Source organism: Carassius carassius, chromosome 24, assembly GCF_963082965.1.
Source record: "Carassius carassius chromosome 24, fCarCar2.1, whole genome shotgun sequence".
Taxonomy (NCBI): Eukaryota; Metazoa; Chordata; class Actinopteri; order Cypriniformes; family Cyprinidae; genus Carassius; species Carassius carassius.
Genome location: NC_081778.1, coordinates 13,682,227 through 13,696,908, shown reverse-complemented (window position 1 = coordinate 13,696,908; position 14,682 = coordinate 13,682,227). Strand labels below are relative to the sequence as shown.

Sequence of the window (14,682 nt, the reverse complement as noted above, 5' to 3'; positions counted from 1 at the left end):
ACGGACATGGTAAAGAGTGAGGAGATAACAGGGTTGTGCTGGATGGTACTCACCGTGGGATGTGGGGGCTTGACAGGGCAGGCACCAATGAAATGTTTGGGAGCAGCACAATAGAGACAGAGTCCAGCCGCAAGCCTGCTAGTGCATTCCTGCTGAGATTGCTGGGTTGAATCCACTTGCATGGGTTCTAGTACTGGAGGGCCACTGGCAGGGGGTTCGGAACTGCACAGTGTAATCATTGGTCGCCAGGGCTCCTTGACGTATCTGCAGCAGCTGATCCGAAACAGTTCTCCCCTAGCGGAGCCGAACACTTCTTTGAAGTGGTTAGTGAAAGCTTCGTAAGAGTTAGTTATGGCACTGTTGGCATTCCATATAGCTTTTGTCCAAGACAAAGCAGAATCAGACAGGAGAGAAATCAGAAAAGCTACCTTGTTGTGATCAGTGGGTAATTTCTGTGGTGGCATCTCGATATATATAATGCCACTTGGAGGAGAAAGCCACCGCAACCAGTTGGTTCCCCCACATAGCAAGCAATGCCATGGGACTGGCAGAGGCAGATGGAGGATTTGGAGCTAGGGTGAGTGAGGCTCGAAGTATGTTGACCAGCTCCTGCAGTAGATCTGCAGGAGCGGGAGACCAGGGATCCATGGAGATGTCTTTATTGGTCCGGTCTTCTGTCACGAATCAGGCAGAGAGAGGTGGTTAATGGGAATGGAAAGGGTAAGAATCAGAGTTCAGAAACTTGACTTGCGGTGGAGAATGGCTCGGCAAACTAGAACTAGAGATGGGCACCATGCAGGAGACTGGGAGGACAACACAGGAGAGACATGGGAGGATTGTCTGGGGTACTGGAGATTTAGGGCACAACACAGGTTAGAGTTAGAGTAAAAGGGAGTCTGGTACTGTTCGGGTTAGTGAACGGTAGACCAGACTGCGGAGTACTAAAGTGAAGGTGGCTTTATACTGGGTAGGATTTTAAGTGCAGGTGATCAGATTGCGATCAGGTGTGATTGGGACCAGGTGACGGTGATGATGGAAGTGTCTGTGACTAAGATGATTCCCTGACAAAATCATGCATTATTTGATATAATAAATACTGAAATCTTACAGAAATACAGCACTGTTTGGAATTTATGCAAAGTTGTTATTATTATTATTATCATTGAATAATATACAATTTTGAAAAAGCAATATCTTGTCTATATAAAGCATGCATCATTTGATATAACACTGACTAAAACAGTACAGAAGTACAGTATTTTTTGCAATTTATGCAAAGTTATTATTATTATTATTATTAAATAATATAAAAACATCAAAAAATAATACCAAGACTCTATAAAGCATGCATCATTTGATATAATAAGGACTGAAGGACTATTTTTTAATGGAAGTTATTATTTTTATTATTATTATTATTATAAAATCAATACCCTATCAAACTTGCATCATTTCATATAACACTGTCTGAACAGAAATACAGCATTTTTGGATTTTGGATGAGTAGGAATAATAATTACATTTACATTTAGTCATCAATTATTATTATTAATATATAAAAACAATAATAAAACAATACCCTATAAACCATGCATCATTTGATATAACATTGACTGAAGCCGTACATAAATTATTATTATTATTATATAAAATGAATATCAGGACACTTTAAAGCTAATAATAATAATAAAATATTGGTTTCAAGAAAGCTAATTAAAAGCATATCAATTCACAATTCTTGCTGCTTCTCCTAAAACATTATTTGGTCAAATTACTCTTTCAGTCTTGCTGAATGCATATTAATCCTTATAAATCAAGCTAAATCCTCTTTCACACCACGTGCTTTAATATAAATTGCTTTATAATACTCATGAAGATTAGGATCACAAAAGAGGAATGTATATTTTAGAAGCAAAAGTTTGCAAGGAGCGCCTAGTCAGCCACTCTAGCTGCTAAAGTAGTGCTAATCCTGGGGTTATTGAGGTTATTAGACTCAGGAAACTATTGTGAACTGGACTGCTGAGGATTAACACATCACATGTTCACCGGGCACTAGGAGGTGGTGATTAATGTTGCACGGATGATATCTTTTTACGGTTGTGATTGGAGCTCAAGCGTCTTGCCATGGCAGCCATGTGAAGTGAAATTTAGGCTGTTTGAAGTTTATACAACAGATTAATAGAAATCATTTTGCATGGGAAACAGTATGGGGCATTCTGCTGGCCTTTAGTCCTATGCTAGTGTGTAGCAGCACACACCTTAATTAGATGTTGCATGGCAATTGCAGTTTAATAGCAATTATATATATATTTATTCTAGAGCAGCAATGTTGCAATGGCTGCCTAAGGAGAGTCTGAGGAGAGAATGTGAAATCTGCATTGACTTCTGAACTTATAGAGCTATACTGGATCTTTCTTGTACACTTAGTGATTAGCACCTTATTGGGTCCAAATACAAATTGAAAGTGTCTGCTATTGTGTCATCTAATTATGTATATGCTGTGTGATGTAATAGTGTTACTCAACTTTTAATTGCATGTATTTATTTTCCAATTCCTCAGCTCTTAGGTCAAGTATTTCATTTTTATATAGGAACAAAATGTTTATATCAAATGAATCATCAATCAATGAGTGTAGACACATTTGATCTTTTTTATTATTTTATTATAAGCAAAATTATTGCAACCAAGCAACTCATGATTCCCATCAAATCAGTCAAATTGAAACATATTAAAATCTAATAGGGTCTTTAATCTGTCTTAAAGCCCAGAGTTTGTGCATCTTTCATCACACATCTTTCTCATAAGTCCTGATAGCGACCACATCATCCATGATACATTTCTGAAGAAAGAGAGAGAGAGAGATAAGCAGCATGCTGAACAATACATGCAACACTGAAAAGTCTTATCAAATCTGATGTTTTTGTAATAAAATAAAATAAAAGGTCAAATTAATTTGTTTATTTAATATGTTGGTAAGTTTTAATATTGTGCAGATGGCTTGTACACATACCGCTATCATTTTGGAGTCTTGAATCTCTCTTTCAATTATCGTGGTCTTCCCCTCCCAGGTCTGCTTTTGAATAAATTTACCATCTACAAGGCTCATGGTAGTCTGAAGAAAATTAAGGATTGAAGGGAAATGTAATTATTACACTCACACTTTTTAAATATACTAAAAATATTCATTTTATTTCTGCATTTGTTTGTTTGCTTATTTATTTATTATTATTTTAACCCTTACCCTGACTTTCCTGTCATCTGCTGTTGTCTCATCAAATTCTACATCTAACTGAAATTTGATTTCCAGGGTTTTGAAGGTAGTGACAGCTTTCATGGAGACGAACCCCTGCTCATCCAAGGCAATGGCCAGACTGGGTTTTGCTAGGTTAGCCATTTGCCTAGAAGCAAAACCAGCACCTGTGTACAAAATACAAATATTTTGCCTGAAATACAATACAGACAATGCCATTGCTGATATTTCAACAGGTGTACGAAACAAAAAAATCGCATCCTGACACAAATAGATTTACTTGATTAAAAAAGCATGTTATATATGAACTAATGTATATATATATATATATATGTATATATATATATATATATATATATATATATATATATATATAAACATTATTGTACATTTATGTCTTACCTACAGCCTTCATGTATTCATCAAAATTGTCACTTGAAGTCATTTTCCATTTACCAACGAATTGCTCAACCATTGTTTTTTCTATGTTCGGTGTTTAATAAAAACAAAGAAATAACTGGATAATTACAATACACGACCTTTTGATTTTTAATATTTATATAAAGTGTTGCAGAAGCTTATATCAGAGCAGAGGGAGATTTAAAGAGCGCACGGATAAGTGTCGACGCTCACTGACCAATCAGTAACAACGCAGTGATATTTGAGAATTTGATTGGCTAAAAGATTTTGAAAGGGGAGGGCTTGATAGATCGATATTTGGATATTAGATTTGGTCAAACATATTAAACAAAGTTCGTTATAAGTCAAGAGAAAATGTTGGTTATGCAAATAATAATACTGATAACAATTAGTTTAACTTATCTTTAAACAAGGGTTTGGAGTTTTGCTGAAGTATTGGGACTGACCTGATGAATCAAACGTTATCAGTCTAAGGTAGTTTTGAGATGACTGGCATCAAATGCAAAACTGAATCTTTGTTCTTGCTTGGTATTAACACTGACTTCAAATCTGCACCTAATCAGTCCACACATTGGTAGCAATTATCCATACACAACAACCCCACAGTAGTTGGTCCAAGTTTAGTGCAGAACAGAAACGGCGCCATCTGCTGATGATTAATAGTACAAAAATGTATAGATATATAGATAGATATAAATACATTAATTTATATTTTTTTATATAAATATTCCTTCAGAATATTTATTCATTGATTGGTTGAATGAAAATAAATATTATCTGAATCGTATATTTAGGCAATATTATTATATTTTAATTAATTTAATCACATTACATGCAGTTTTATTTGTCAATGCAGGTCCTGGTTGATGATTATATGAAGATCTAAACATGACATGTTATGTTTGGAGCGCAGGTGCATTGGCATGGAGCTCAGTGGCAATTATTAATTAATTGAACGCAGACATTACTTCCTCTTAATTAGTCATGTAGACGCTGTTGTCCAATCACTGATTTACCAGATGACTGCATTAATAATTAAATACAAGCAGATGTGGCTGTCTTTTGGACTGTAAATAGGTGGGGGGAAAAAAGGTGTTAGCATGTGCAGCAAATAAGATTTACTAGTGCTTATGTCTGTGTGTGAAAAGTTAATTTACTCCCTGCACAAACCATTTGTAGTGCAGCACATAAAAATATACAGAGACTTTGGGATCCCAGTGGAGTTATAAACTTGATCAGAAAGAAAAAGAAAGAAAAAGATCATTTGTCAGTATGCTTTGGAATATAAATTATATTAGGATAATCTAACATATATGACATTACTAAACAGATAATTATTCTCTATGTTTTATAATTTAGTTTAAATTATTGTATAGTTTTTATATTGTATAGAAAGAAACCGTTTCAATACAGAAACAATAGTCATTAAAATGTAACAGAGAATGATCTAACATATAAGACAACACAAAGCAGATATACATCTATTTATCTTTATAAAGTAACAATATTAGTCATTCAAATATACTGTAACATTAATTTAAAGCAAACGTATATTTAAAACTATAAAAACCAATACCGCTGGGTGCAAGGAAAAGAAAATTACAAAGCTAAAAGCTAAGATTTATTTGAAATATATAAATAAATAAATGCAATAACACAATATGGTCCTCTGCTTTTATACTTCTGAGAACTTTGTTTTATGGTATTAATTTCTTCTTTTCACTAGTTTGCTGAGAAGTTAATTGGCAAGAGGAGATTTGAGTGGGTGAACTGGGATTCATTTCTTTGTTTTACACCATCTGTGAGTAATATAAATGATGAATAGTCCTAACTATTAATTGCAAGCACATTTTTGTCTAAACAAATATATTTATATAGTATATAGTAGATTTGCCCTGTTCACTGCAACTTGATCAGATAGATAGATTACACACATTATGTTCTCAGTGAATTATGTTAATAAGCTTAGCCCACGTGTTATAACAGGTTTACTGTCATCTGCTGGTGAAGCGATGGAATGACATTAAGCAAACACAGTAAACCATATTCACAGAACCCCAAACCTTTATTTTCACCAAAGTTTGCGCACACAGAAATGAGAGGAAAGACAATTTTGGCAGCCGAAGACACTTCAAGCATATTTATAGAGGAGACAGTGATCTGAAAAACAAATCCAAACAAAATCAGAATCATTCAGTGCATATTCTGCATCTGCCTATCACTTCACTTCCAAAGAGAAAGGACACAAATGCTCGGTCAGCCTAACGTGGACACACACACACTTGCACACACTCAAATCGCACGAAAATAAACCAAAAGGAAAATAGTCACACGTCAAAGGCTGTAGTTGGGTGTATATGAAGATACATTCGGCTGGTAAAGATGTTACCTATTTTATAAAGCCATACAGATGTCAGAACATTCAGAGAGAGCGCTGCACTAATGAAGATGTCTACTCATCAGCTTGAGTGCTGAAGGCCTGAATCAATGTAAGGGAATGGGGAAGGTCAACAAAAAGAAAAACAGGGAAGAAAACTGTAGTATTCTACTGCAGGCTGTGTCAAGCTGTTTAGACTCTAGTCCAAAGGGTCCAGAAAGGGTGCAGTGTTTCCAAACGTCAGCCAACAAAAGAGTACGTTTGCAGATGTAGACATGCAGATGTGCGTAATATTTCAAAAAAGAGATATTTCATTTTATATAAGGATATTATGCATAGAAACTAAAATACAGCGAAATACAATATGCTGTTGTTTTAAATGAAACACTATTAACGTTTTTATTTGTTCCAGTACTTCTATTTCAAGCTATCTGGTCAGGAAAATGTCTTGATCATGCTGTATATAAACGTAAGTGCACTATATGTTCATGAGTCTGGGTAGGTTTGCGTTTTTAAAATGTAAATCTGGGGCCTGAGCACTGAAGCGTTTTGCATTCTTCACAATTACACCAAACTTCACATCATTTAACACTGCAAACGTAAGCGGCAGCTTACTCACAACATCAAGAACCTTTCACATGATCAAAGCAGACGAGCCTGAACCAAAACAAATGAGAATGAATGAATTAACATAACGTATCGTGTAGATTTGATACATTTGATTTGTTATCATTCAATCTGATAGACAGAAAGACAGAGAGAAAGAAAGAGTGAGAGATAAAAAAAGATGTGTTTACAAAATAATACTTGTGTCTTCCCATTACTCTATGAAATCAAGCAAGACCGTTCAAACTGTATACGAGTGTGATACTACTTGTTCTGATTGGTTTTTAACAGTGGTTAGGTGTGTGTTAGTGTGTGTCTGTGTGTGTGTGTGTGTGAGCAGGATAACAGGTGACAGGTTGGCTGATGAAGGGTTTGGATGAGGAGGAGGAGGATAACTTCACGCTATTAGTTCTTCCCTCAGCTCCTTGTTCCTGCGGACAATTGTAGCATGTCGCTCCTGAGAGAGTCAAAACAAACAGAGGATCACATATCATAATTCTGATGCTCAATTTAAGACTGAAAAGGGCTTATAATAAATTAATTAATTATAAAAAACACCTAACTAGGGATGCCAATGCAGTGTGTTAATTTGGTGCAATTAATTTTGGACAAAATCTGTTAAAATTATTAACACATGTATTGTGCCCGGCCCGCTGTGATGTTGCCTATTACAGTCATATGCTCCTGAAATTCAAGATCAAAAACGTTCCTGAATGGGTTTTTGTCTCTTATTTATATCTCATGAGCAAGAGTGTTTTTCCAAATATCTGCACGATTGGAAATGTGATATTGATATTGCACAAAAGTTAATTTTATGTAAAAAATTGTCAACATATCGTCAAATGTTGTCTGTTTTGATCAATTTCACAAACAAAAATCGTTCCAAGCAAAGCCACAGTAGAACTGCTCCTTTCCAAGCGACACACACCGGTGTTCATTACTTAATGAATCCAGTGTTTGAATGAATTGATTGAGCCAATGAATCAGAGAACTATTCATAAAGACAGACACTTGCTCCGTTTCCTGAACGAAACAGTCGTTTGAACGAACCAGTTGATTCGTTGAATGATTGAATGACTCAATCATGACGCACTTTTCGTTCTGTTGACTTCCATTCATACGCATGCGAATGCGTCAGACCAGAAACGCAAGCTCATGTGAAAGATTTTGCATTCTGCTGCATTCCAAAGTTCAACTTTGGTGAACTCTGACCTGCGAATTCGCATCACGTGAAGACGTGTGACCAGAAGATCAAAACATCCCTGCGTGACCTCTCAGTACAGAAATTCAAAAATGGAGGAAGCGCTAATTTTAGCCGTAGCACAGCGCGTCCTATTTTTATATAATTCATAATTAAAAGATTATAAAAATAAAATAAAATAAAATAAGCTGCATGGTTCGCAGTGTCAATGGAAACAGGAACAGATGGTACATTTGAATGCCGACACATTTTATTGCTTAGTCTGTATATATTTATATATATAGAGCGAAACAGAGAGTATAGTATATGACGCTTTCGACGCCGTTGCAAAAGAAACAGTTGTGATAACTGAGAGGAAACCTTTGTGCCTGATGTTATATCCTGCTCCCATCCATATGCGCAGCGGCGTCCGAAAATATTTCAGACGTTGAAAGTCTAGTGTGACCGCCCCTTCACTCACTCACTCACTCACTAAGACAGTGAGTTGCTGCCACCTACTGGCAGTTTTTAGTTTGATATTTAGAGCAGGGGTTTTCAAACTGTGGGTCGCGACCCACTCGTGGGTCACGGAATGGAACAAGGTGGGTCGCACAAAGTCACTTGGCTGCAGCTAATTTTGCGTTTCAATGACACACAGACACTAACACAGTTCAGTCTAGGGCTGCACGAATGTGACGAGTGGGGCGGGGCCTAGTGCCATGGGAACAGAGCTAGGCCGGTGGAGTGATTGGGAAATGAGCAACACTCACCGGTCTCAAGAACCACGGAGGAGATCGGAAAGATACAAAAGAGGAGCGATGACAGTGAAGGACGAGAGAGGACCAGGCCTGGGTTTTATTTTGTGTTTGTTTTTTATTTGTGCACGGCAGTCATCCGAGAGGGGCTGTCGCGCTGTTTTGTGTTTATTTGGTTATTAAAACTTTGTTTGATTGTCCGCCGGTTCCCACCTCTTTCCACGAAGGAGTCATCGAGGCGGTGGGCTGGAGTGAGTTCGCCCCCCCCCCCCCCCCCCCCCCCGGCAACTCACTCCAGCCCACCACATCGAGCACCCTCGGCGGCAGACTCCTTCGCCCTGCTCGATGGCACTGCGGATTCACCCCAGCGGCGAAGGATCTTCGGCAGCGCGCCCCTCCTTCCTCCCTGGCTTCGGCACCAGTGTAAAACATTAAAATCTTCACAATCACAGGAAGAAGGAGGCGGGAACTGGGAACCCACTCATCACAACGATATAGCCCACCAACATTAATAATGAACTGCAATATCCTTAGTGTGATTTTCAAATTGCAATTAAGTCCGTGTGCGTTGCGTGTTTTGAAGGTCTCAGAGCAATGTCATTAAAAGGTTCAATCGGTCTTTTTTTACCTATTTCACAATTATTTTAATCTCCAAACTGTTTTAGATAGTTCTGCTTTGCTTCTTATGCTTTTCTAAAAAAGTGTTGGATTGTGCTCCGTTCTCGCCGACACACACGGAAGGATCATGAATGCAACAAAACACAGCAGCGCAGATCACACTTCACTGGAGTGAGCCTGCTTCACGTTTTTATGGACACTACATATTTTAACGCCAGTAAACAAAAATTAAAACTTGTAAATTTGTAGTGAAATTTTCAGTTGTACTCTAAAATAAAATGGTTATTTTTCTTAAATACTTAATTTCTGTCATAAAAATTTTAAGTAAGATTAGGTTTAAAGTAATTTCACTCGTTGTTTTTTTTTTTTTTTTAATATTTTGGTGGGTCGTGAAATATATTACACTTGTCTAGGTGGGTCGTGGAATGGAAAAGTTTGGGAACCACTGATTTAGAGTACCCTATCATTTTGTATGTCTATTCAATGCTTTTCTCATTCTACTTGATAATGACACAAATTAATACATACAATACATATGTACATAATTAAAAATTGTGGAAATTGTCAAATTAAACATTAAAAGAAATATTTAAAAATTACATAGAAAAAGTAAACCATATTTGCAATAAAGATATGTCTCTAAACAATGTATAATCATAATTACCCAATGTCCATTTCAATAATTTTTTATAAAAAATAATACATAAAGTCTGTTTTGCTGGAAAACTGCAGCATCTTGCTCCTGATAAGGTCAATACATATAGTGCGATAACATTTAACACTAACATAAGTAAACACTAAAATAAACATGATAATTACATATTAATCATAAATTAAATCTTAATATATATATATATATATATATATATATATATATATATATATATATAAAACAATTGAATTACAGCAACATTTTGCAATATTTAAACAATATTTACTCAGAACTACTTAATATTTCAATTATTTTTGAATATATATAAATAATGTACAAAGTCTAACTGTTTTGCTCACCTTCTGCAGCAGGCGTTCCATCATGGCTGCCAGGTGAGCCTCACGGTTTTCCTTGTTCTGCTCCATCTTCAGAATGAGCTTTTCCTCTGCCATCTTGCTGAAGTTGCTGTTTTCCTCCATGGCTTTGAGCAGCACATCCCTCTCGTGCTCACGTTTCTCAGCCAGAGCTCTGAGCACTTGAGCTTCCTGGGACTGTTGAGGAAAGTCATTGAATGCATAAGCATCCAAACATAAGGGCATGAAAGGGAATATAGTTCCTGCAGGTTAAATAGATGCTAGTGTGGTTGAGCAATATTTATTGATTTATTGTTTCATATACATTTGTCTGTATTAATAAAATGGTCAGCTTTATAGCTACAGCTATTCCGATTTGATTCATTCAGTTCCACTGACCCTCCTGCGGTTCTCAGCAGCCTCCAGCTTCTTCTGGATGTCTTCCAGTGACATATCCCTCTTCTTTGGAGGAGAGGTGATGCTGTGGGCCACGTCTGACACCGGTGAGGGTGGTTTCAGAATCACCTCAAAGGCCTGGCCTGAGGCCCTTTTGTTTATTGGCTTCACTTCCATATCTATACAAGACAACCACCAATGTCAAATAACCGTACTTAATAAAATGCTTTAGAACATCATAATTAAGGCAAAAAAGTCATAATTATCAGATGAAAAAATTAGATACTAAGTCATAATTATGAGAAAACGGTCAAAATGATGATATAATGATGACATAAGTCATAATGTAATTTTGTCATTCTTTTGACTGTTATTCCAGCTTGATCTCATAATAAATTAACCTTACAGACTTAATTCAACATTTATCTCAATTATGATTTATGACTTGATTTTTGGTATAATTTTAACTCTTTGTCATAATTATGGTTTACCAAATCTGGTTTTTTATTTAGTTTTTTTCATATGTGACAAAAATACAAAACGTCATGTCTAATACTTTTTTCATAAATTTAAGCACATAATTAATTAATCAAGACTGATCCGGAAATGATCAACATTTTAAATATTTTCTTGTATTTATTGCCATGAAAATTTTAATTTGACATACTTAGTCATAACTATGACATGACTTAGAATTACAAGTCTATTTTTGCCTTGAATATAAATATTAATTTATTGTTTCACAATTTAACTTATGTCATAATATCAGTTTTATATCAAAACTGTTTTTTGTTTTTTTTTTTACTTTTTTTTAAATCTCAGTTTTGACATTTTGTCATAATTATGATCTACCAAAAGCATGAATTAGTTTTCTTACATAGCAGAAATGGGCTTCAAATAACATTAGTGTTTTAAAAAATTAATGTTTTCATACATTTAAGAGCACAATCAATCAAGACTCTGAAACAAGAAATAAACACCATTTTAAATGTTTTGGTTTATGTATAATTATATAAAAATCTTATATTTATTTATTTTGTAATATTTATAGAACATTTTTTATATTTATGATATAAAATATCACTCACAGCATATTTATATTATATGTAGTTTTATACTGCTTCAAATCATTATTAGTTAGTTCTCTCACTTACCGTCAAACTCACAGACAAGGTTGTTGCGTGTCTGTTGGCTGAAGCAGGAGCAAATGAGCGAGAGCATGGACAGCTCCTTCATCTTCTCCTTGTATGCTGGAACAACACACAGTTGGCCTCTTGTTAGTGTACACACATCCATACTCTCGCACAAATGTGCTGAAGTTTACAGGCCAGAGCATATTGCCCCGTCTCTGCAGATCTTCAGAGGTCTATAACACACGCTTCATCTCCGAGTGTCTGTTTCTATGATGCTTCAACTGAGTGACTGATCAGCTCTGCTACTTTAGCTACATTGGCTACTTTTTGAAAGGCTATGATCATCATTACAGCGGTGAACAATGTAAAAAGTGGGTTTAAATAGTTGAATATCAGGAATTAAGTGAACAAGATTAAAAATGTGGGAAATTTTCCAACACGATCACTACACACCAATAAAAAAAAACTGGCGTAGAATCTATTTAGAAACAATTATTGAAAGTACATTTCGGCAGGTAACATTGATTTTTAACTCACTGAATTTTAAAGTAGAAAGAATGCAATACTATTTTCTTGTAAACTGTTTAAAACCAACTGGAATACAGCTAGCAAATCCCTGAAAACTCTGGCACAAATGGAGTCTACGAAGAGTCTATTCAAACAAATGGAGCTTGCAGACTCATGAAAAATGCAGGAGGCACACTAATGAAACTTCCCATTTCCTGCCCTCGGCAGCGTTTTACAGATTATAAGCACATCTAACAGCCCATTTGCTAGAAAATTACCGTCAGACACCATGCAGACTAGGACACACTAAACAACTGTAACGAAATAAAAAAAGAATGCAAATATGATAGTCATCAGTTGGTTATAATCTAAGATGAGACACAGATCCCATACTTTCTATGTCCAAATCACACGCAGGAGCTATTGCCAGCCAGGGTCACATACTGGTGTCCACACAGTGTCAATACTTGTGTGTCCGGTGCTGCAAAGGCCACCATGTGCAGCGTCCCACTGCTGCAGGGCTGGCCGCTCTCCCAGTCTGCGTCCGTTCAGCCGCCTGCAGCTCCCCTGCTACTCTTATCAAGATCAACAACCAGGCCCACAGAACCAGAGCCTTCCACTCATCAATACAGCCTGACACAACAGGCCCCCGATAGATTCGGAAAGGTGACTTTACAACTTCAGCAATTTTGCAGGCTAACCGGAATCCAAAAATAAACTAATACATATATAAAAATCACTGTGAAATACACCCATGCCGTCTGGTCATGAAATGACTCCACAACAAAATATACGTGGATCTGACTATGGTTAAAAAAAAATACACAATAGATTAGAAATTATTTTATTTTAATCTATTTTATATACTTCAAAATGACTCGAACCATAGCCATGCTGATGTGTTATTGATGCTGTTATATTAAAACAGTACTATGCATGTAATGAAGGAGCTAGGCCTGTGTGTTATATCTCACAATAGCCTTATTATATTTGTGGTTTCTGAATGCATACTTATTAAAAATCAAATGGAGTGTGAATGAAAATCTGTCACCTTGGTATCCCTGATGCCAGCACTATTGTCTATAAAACAAGAACGATGGCATCCACAACAACAACTACAACAAAGCTGCTCTAATTGTCTTGATTATTCCATATAAAGCAAGAATCGCTGGTTAAATGTAAGTTCTTGAGGGAAAAGGTCCCTGAGGAGGTATCTGTGGGGGTTTATGGCTAGATTGTCTGGGCTGTGTTTCTTGGGTGCGGTCTTTCTGCATTATGATGCGAGGCAGCAGGAGCAGGTGCGCCATCGCCAATCATCAGACATAAATACATGGCACTACTGAGAATTTGACGTACTGTGTTTATATCAATTCATAATGAATGACATTCGCTTTGGCTATAGACTAGCCTACATAAATAGGGGGAAAACGCAAATCTAACATTGTAGAATGCATCCGATAACGCAGATTCTGATTTCATATAATGCACTGTTCGCACGAATAAGCTATAAATAATATAAGAAACATGTTAATATAAGCATTGTATATGCTCCGTATAGTTTGGCATGGTATAACGCTTTGCACTGACAGACTCGGTCTCTATTAATACGTTTACAAATGCAACAATGGATTAAAGATGACAAGTGAAGAAATGCGCAGCACGTACCGATAGCTGTTTTGGCCATGGTGTCCTTTCTTGAATCCGTATTAATTTCCACAATTGTCGAGGTTTGTGCCAGTGGCGCTGAGAGCGGACGATGCTTAAGGCACTGAGTCAGCAGAGCACAATAAGGAGCGCGGAGGGATGCGAGGAATGGGAGCGGCTGACTTCTGATCGAGTCCGCGCAACAGCAGTGGAAGGAAGGAGGGGAAAAAACTGGCCTGCATATAATCGAGCGTCGTGTGTGGGTACAGACATACAGTGGGGATAGAACAGAATCAGCCCCCTTTAAAATAATCACATTATGTTGCTTTGCAGCCTGAAATGAAGACGGACAGTTGTTGTTTTATCCAGCTGTTTTCACAGTGCAACTTATAAGTGAAACACCATGTCAGAATTTGTATTGTTATTTTTTAACAGAATCATTGAGTTGGAAAAGGATCACCCCCTTGAACTACCTTTTGCTTAAATTAAATTAAATTTTAATTAAATTAAAAAATAAATTAAATGTATGCATTTAGCAGTGCATTCAGGCTACCAATTTTTGCATATCATATGTTGCCGGGGAATCGAACCCCCAACCTAGCGCTAGATAGCGAAGTGTTCTATCAATTGAGCTACAGCCTGTCTGTTGGGATTTACCCCAACCATTTTTCCTTCTGACAAATGCTCCAATCCCTGCCGCAGAGAAACACCTTCATAACAGGATATTACCACCTCCATGCTTTACTGTAGGAATGGTATTATTTGGATGGTATTGAATTTCCCCAACACA

The 14,682-nt window shown here is 36.6% G+C and overlaps 2 protein-coding genes across 2 annotated transcripts; both read right to left on the bottom strand.

Moving 5' to 3' along the window:
- Window positions 1–2,651: 2,651 nt before the first annotated feature.
- Window positions 2,652–4,309, bottom strand: LOC132102855 (fatty acid-binding protein, adipocyte-like). Its single transcript, XM_059507545.1, has 4 exons — window positions 3,654–4,309; window positions 3,243–3,418; window positions 3,012–3,113; window positions 2,652–2,840 (listed from the first exon to the last, which is right to left on the bottom strand). Exons 1-4 carry the CDS (start codon window positions 3,724–3,726, stop codon window positions 2,787–2,789), a joined length of 405 nt encoding a protein of 134 aa, XP_059363528.1. The 5' UTR covers window positions 3,727–4,309; the 3' UTR covers window positions 2,652–2,786.
- A 1,408-nt stretch (window positions 4,310–5,717) lies between these two features.
- LOC132102854 (stathmin-2-like) lies at window positions 5,718–14,095 on the bottom strand. Its single transcript, XM_059507544.1, has 5 exons — window positions 13,914–14,095; window positions 11,763–11,858; window positions 10,612–10,787; window positions 10,219–10,410; window positions 5,718–7,111 (listed from the first exon to the last, which is right to left on the bottom strand). Exons 1-5 carry the CDS (start codon window positions 13,930–13,932, stop codon window positions 7,052–7,054), a joined length of 543 nt encoding a protein of 180 aa, XP_059363527.1. The 5' UTR covers window positions 13,933–14,095; the 3' UTR covers window positions 5,718–7,051.
- Window positions 14,096–14,682: the final 587 nt, after the last annotated feature.

Bases quoted from the DNA above. Each gene is read 5' to 3' on its own strand.
- LOC132102855 (XM_059507545.1), bottom strand. From the start codon at position 3,726: ATGGTTGAGCAATTCGTTGGTAAATGGAAAATGACTTCAAGTGACAAT. The intron at 3,419-3,653 runs GTAAGACATAAA...TTTTGTACACAG, and splicing joins TGAATACATGAAGGCTGTAG to GTGCTGGTTTTGCTTCTAGG. The intron at 3,114-3,242 runs GTAAGGGTTAAA...AATTTTCTTCAG, and splicing joins CAGATGACAGGAAAGTCAGG to ACTACCATGAGCCTTGTAGA.
- LOC132102854 (XM_059507544.1), bottom strand. The intron at 10,411-10,611 runs GTCAGTGGAACT...TTTCCTCAACAG, and splicing joins CTGCTGAGAACCGCAGGAGG to TCCCAGGAAGCTCAAGTGCT. The intron at 7,112-10,218 runs GTGAGCAAAACA...TGACTCTCTCAG, and splicing joins TGGAACGCCTGCTGCAGAAG to GAGCGACATGCTACAATTGT.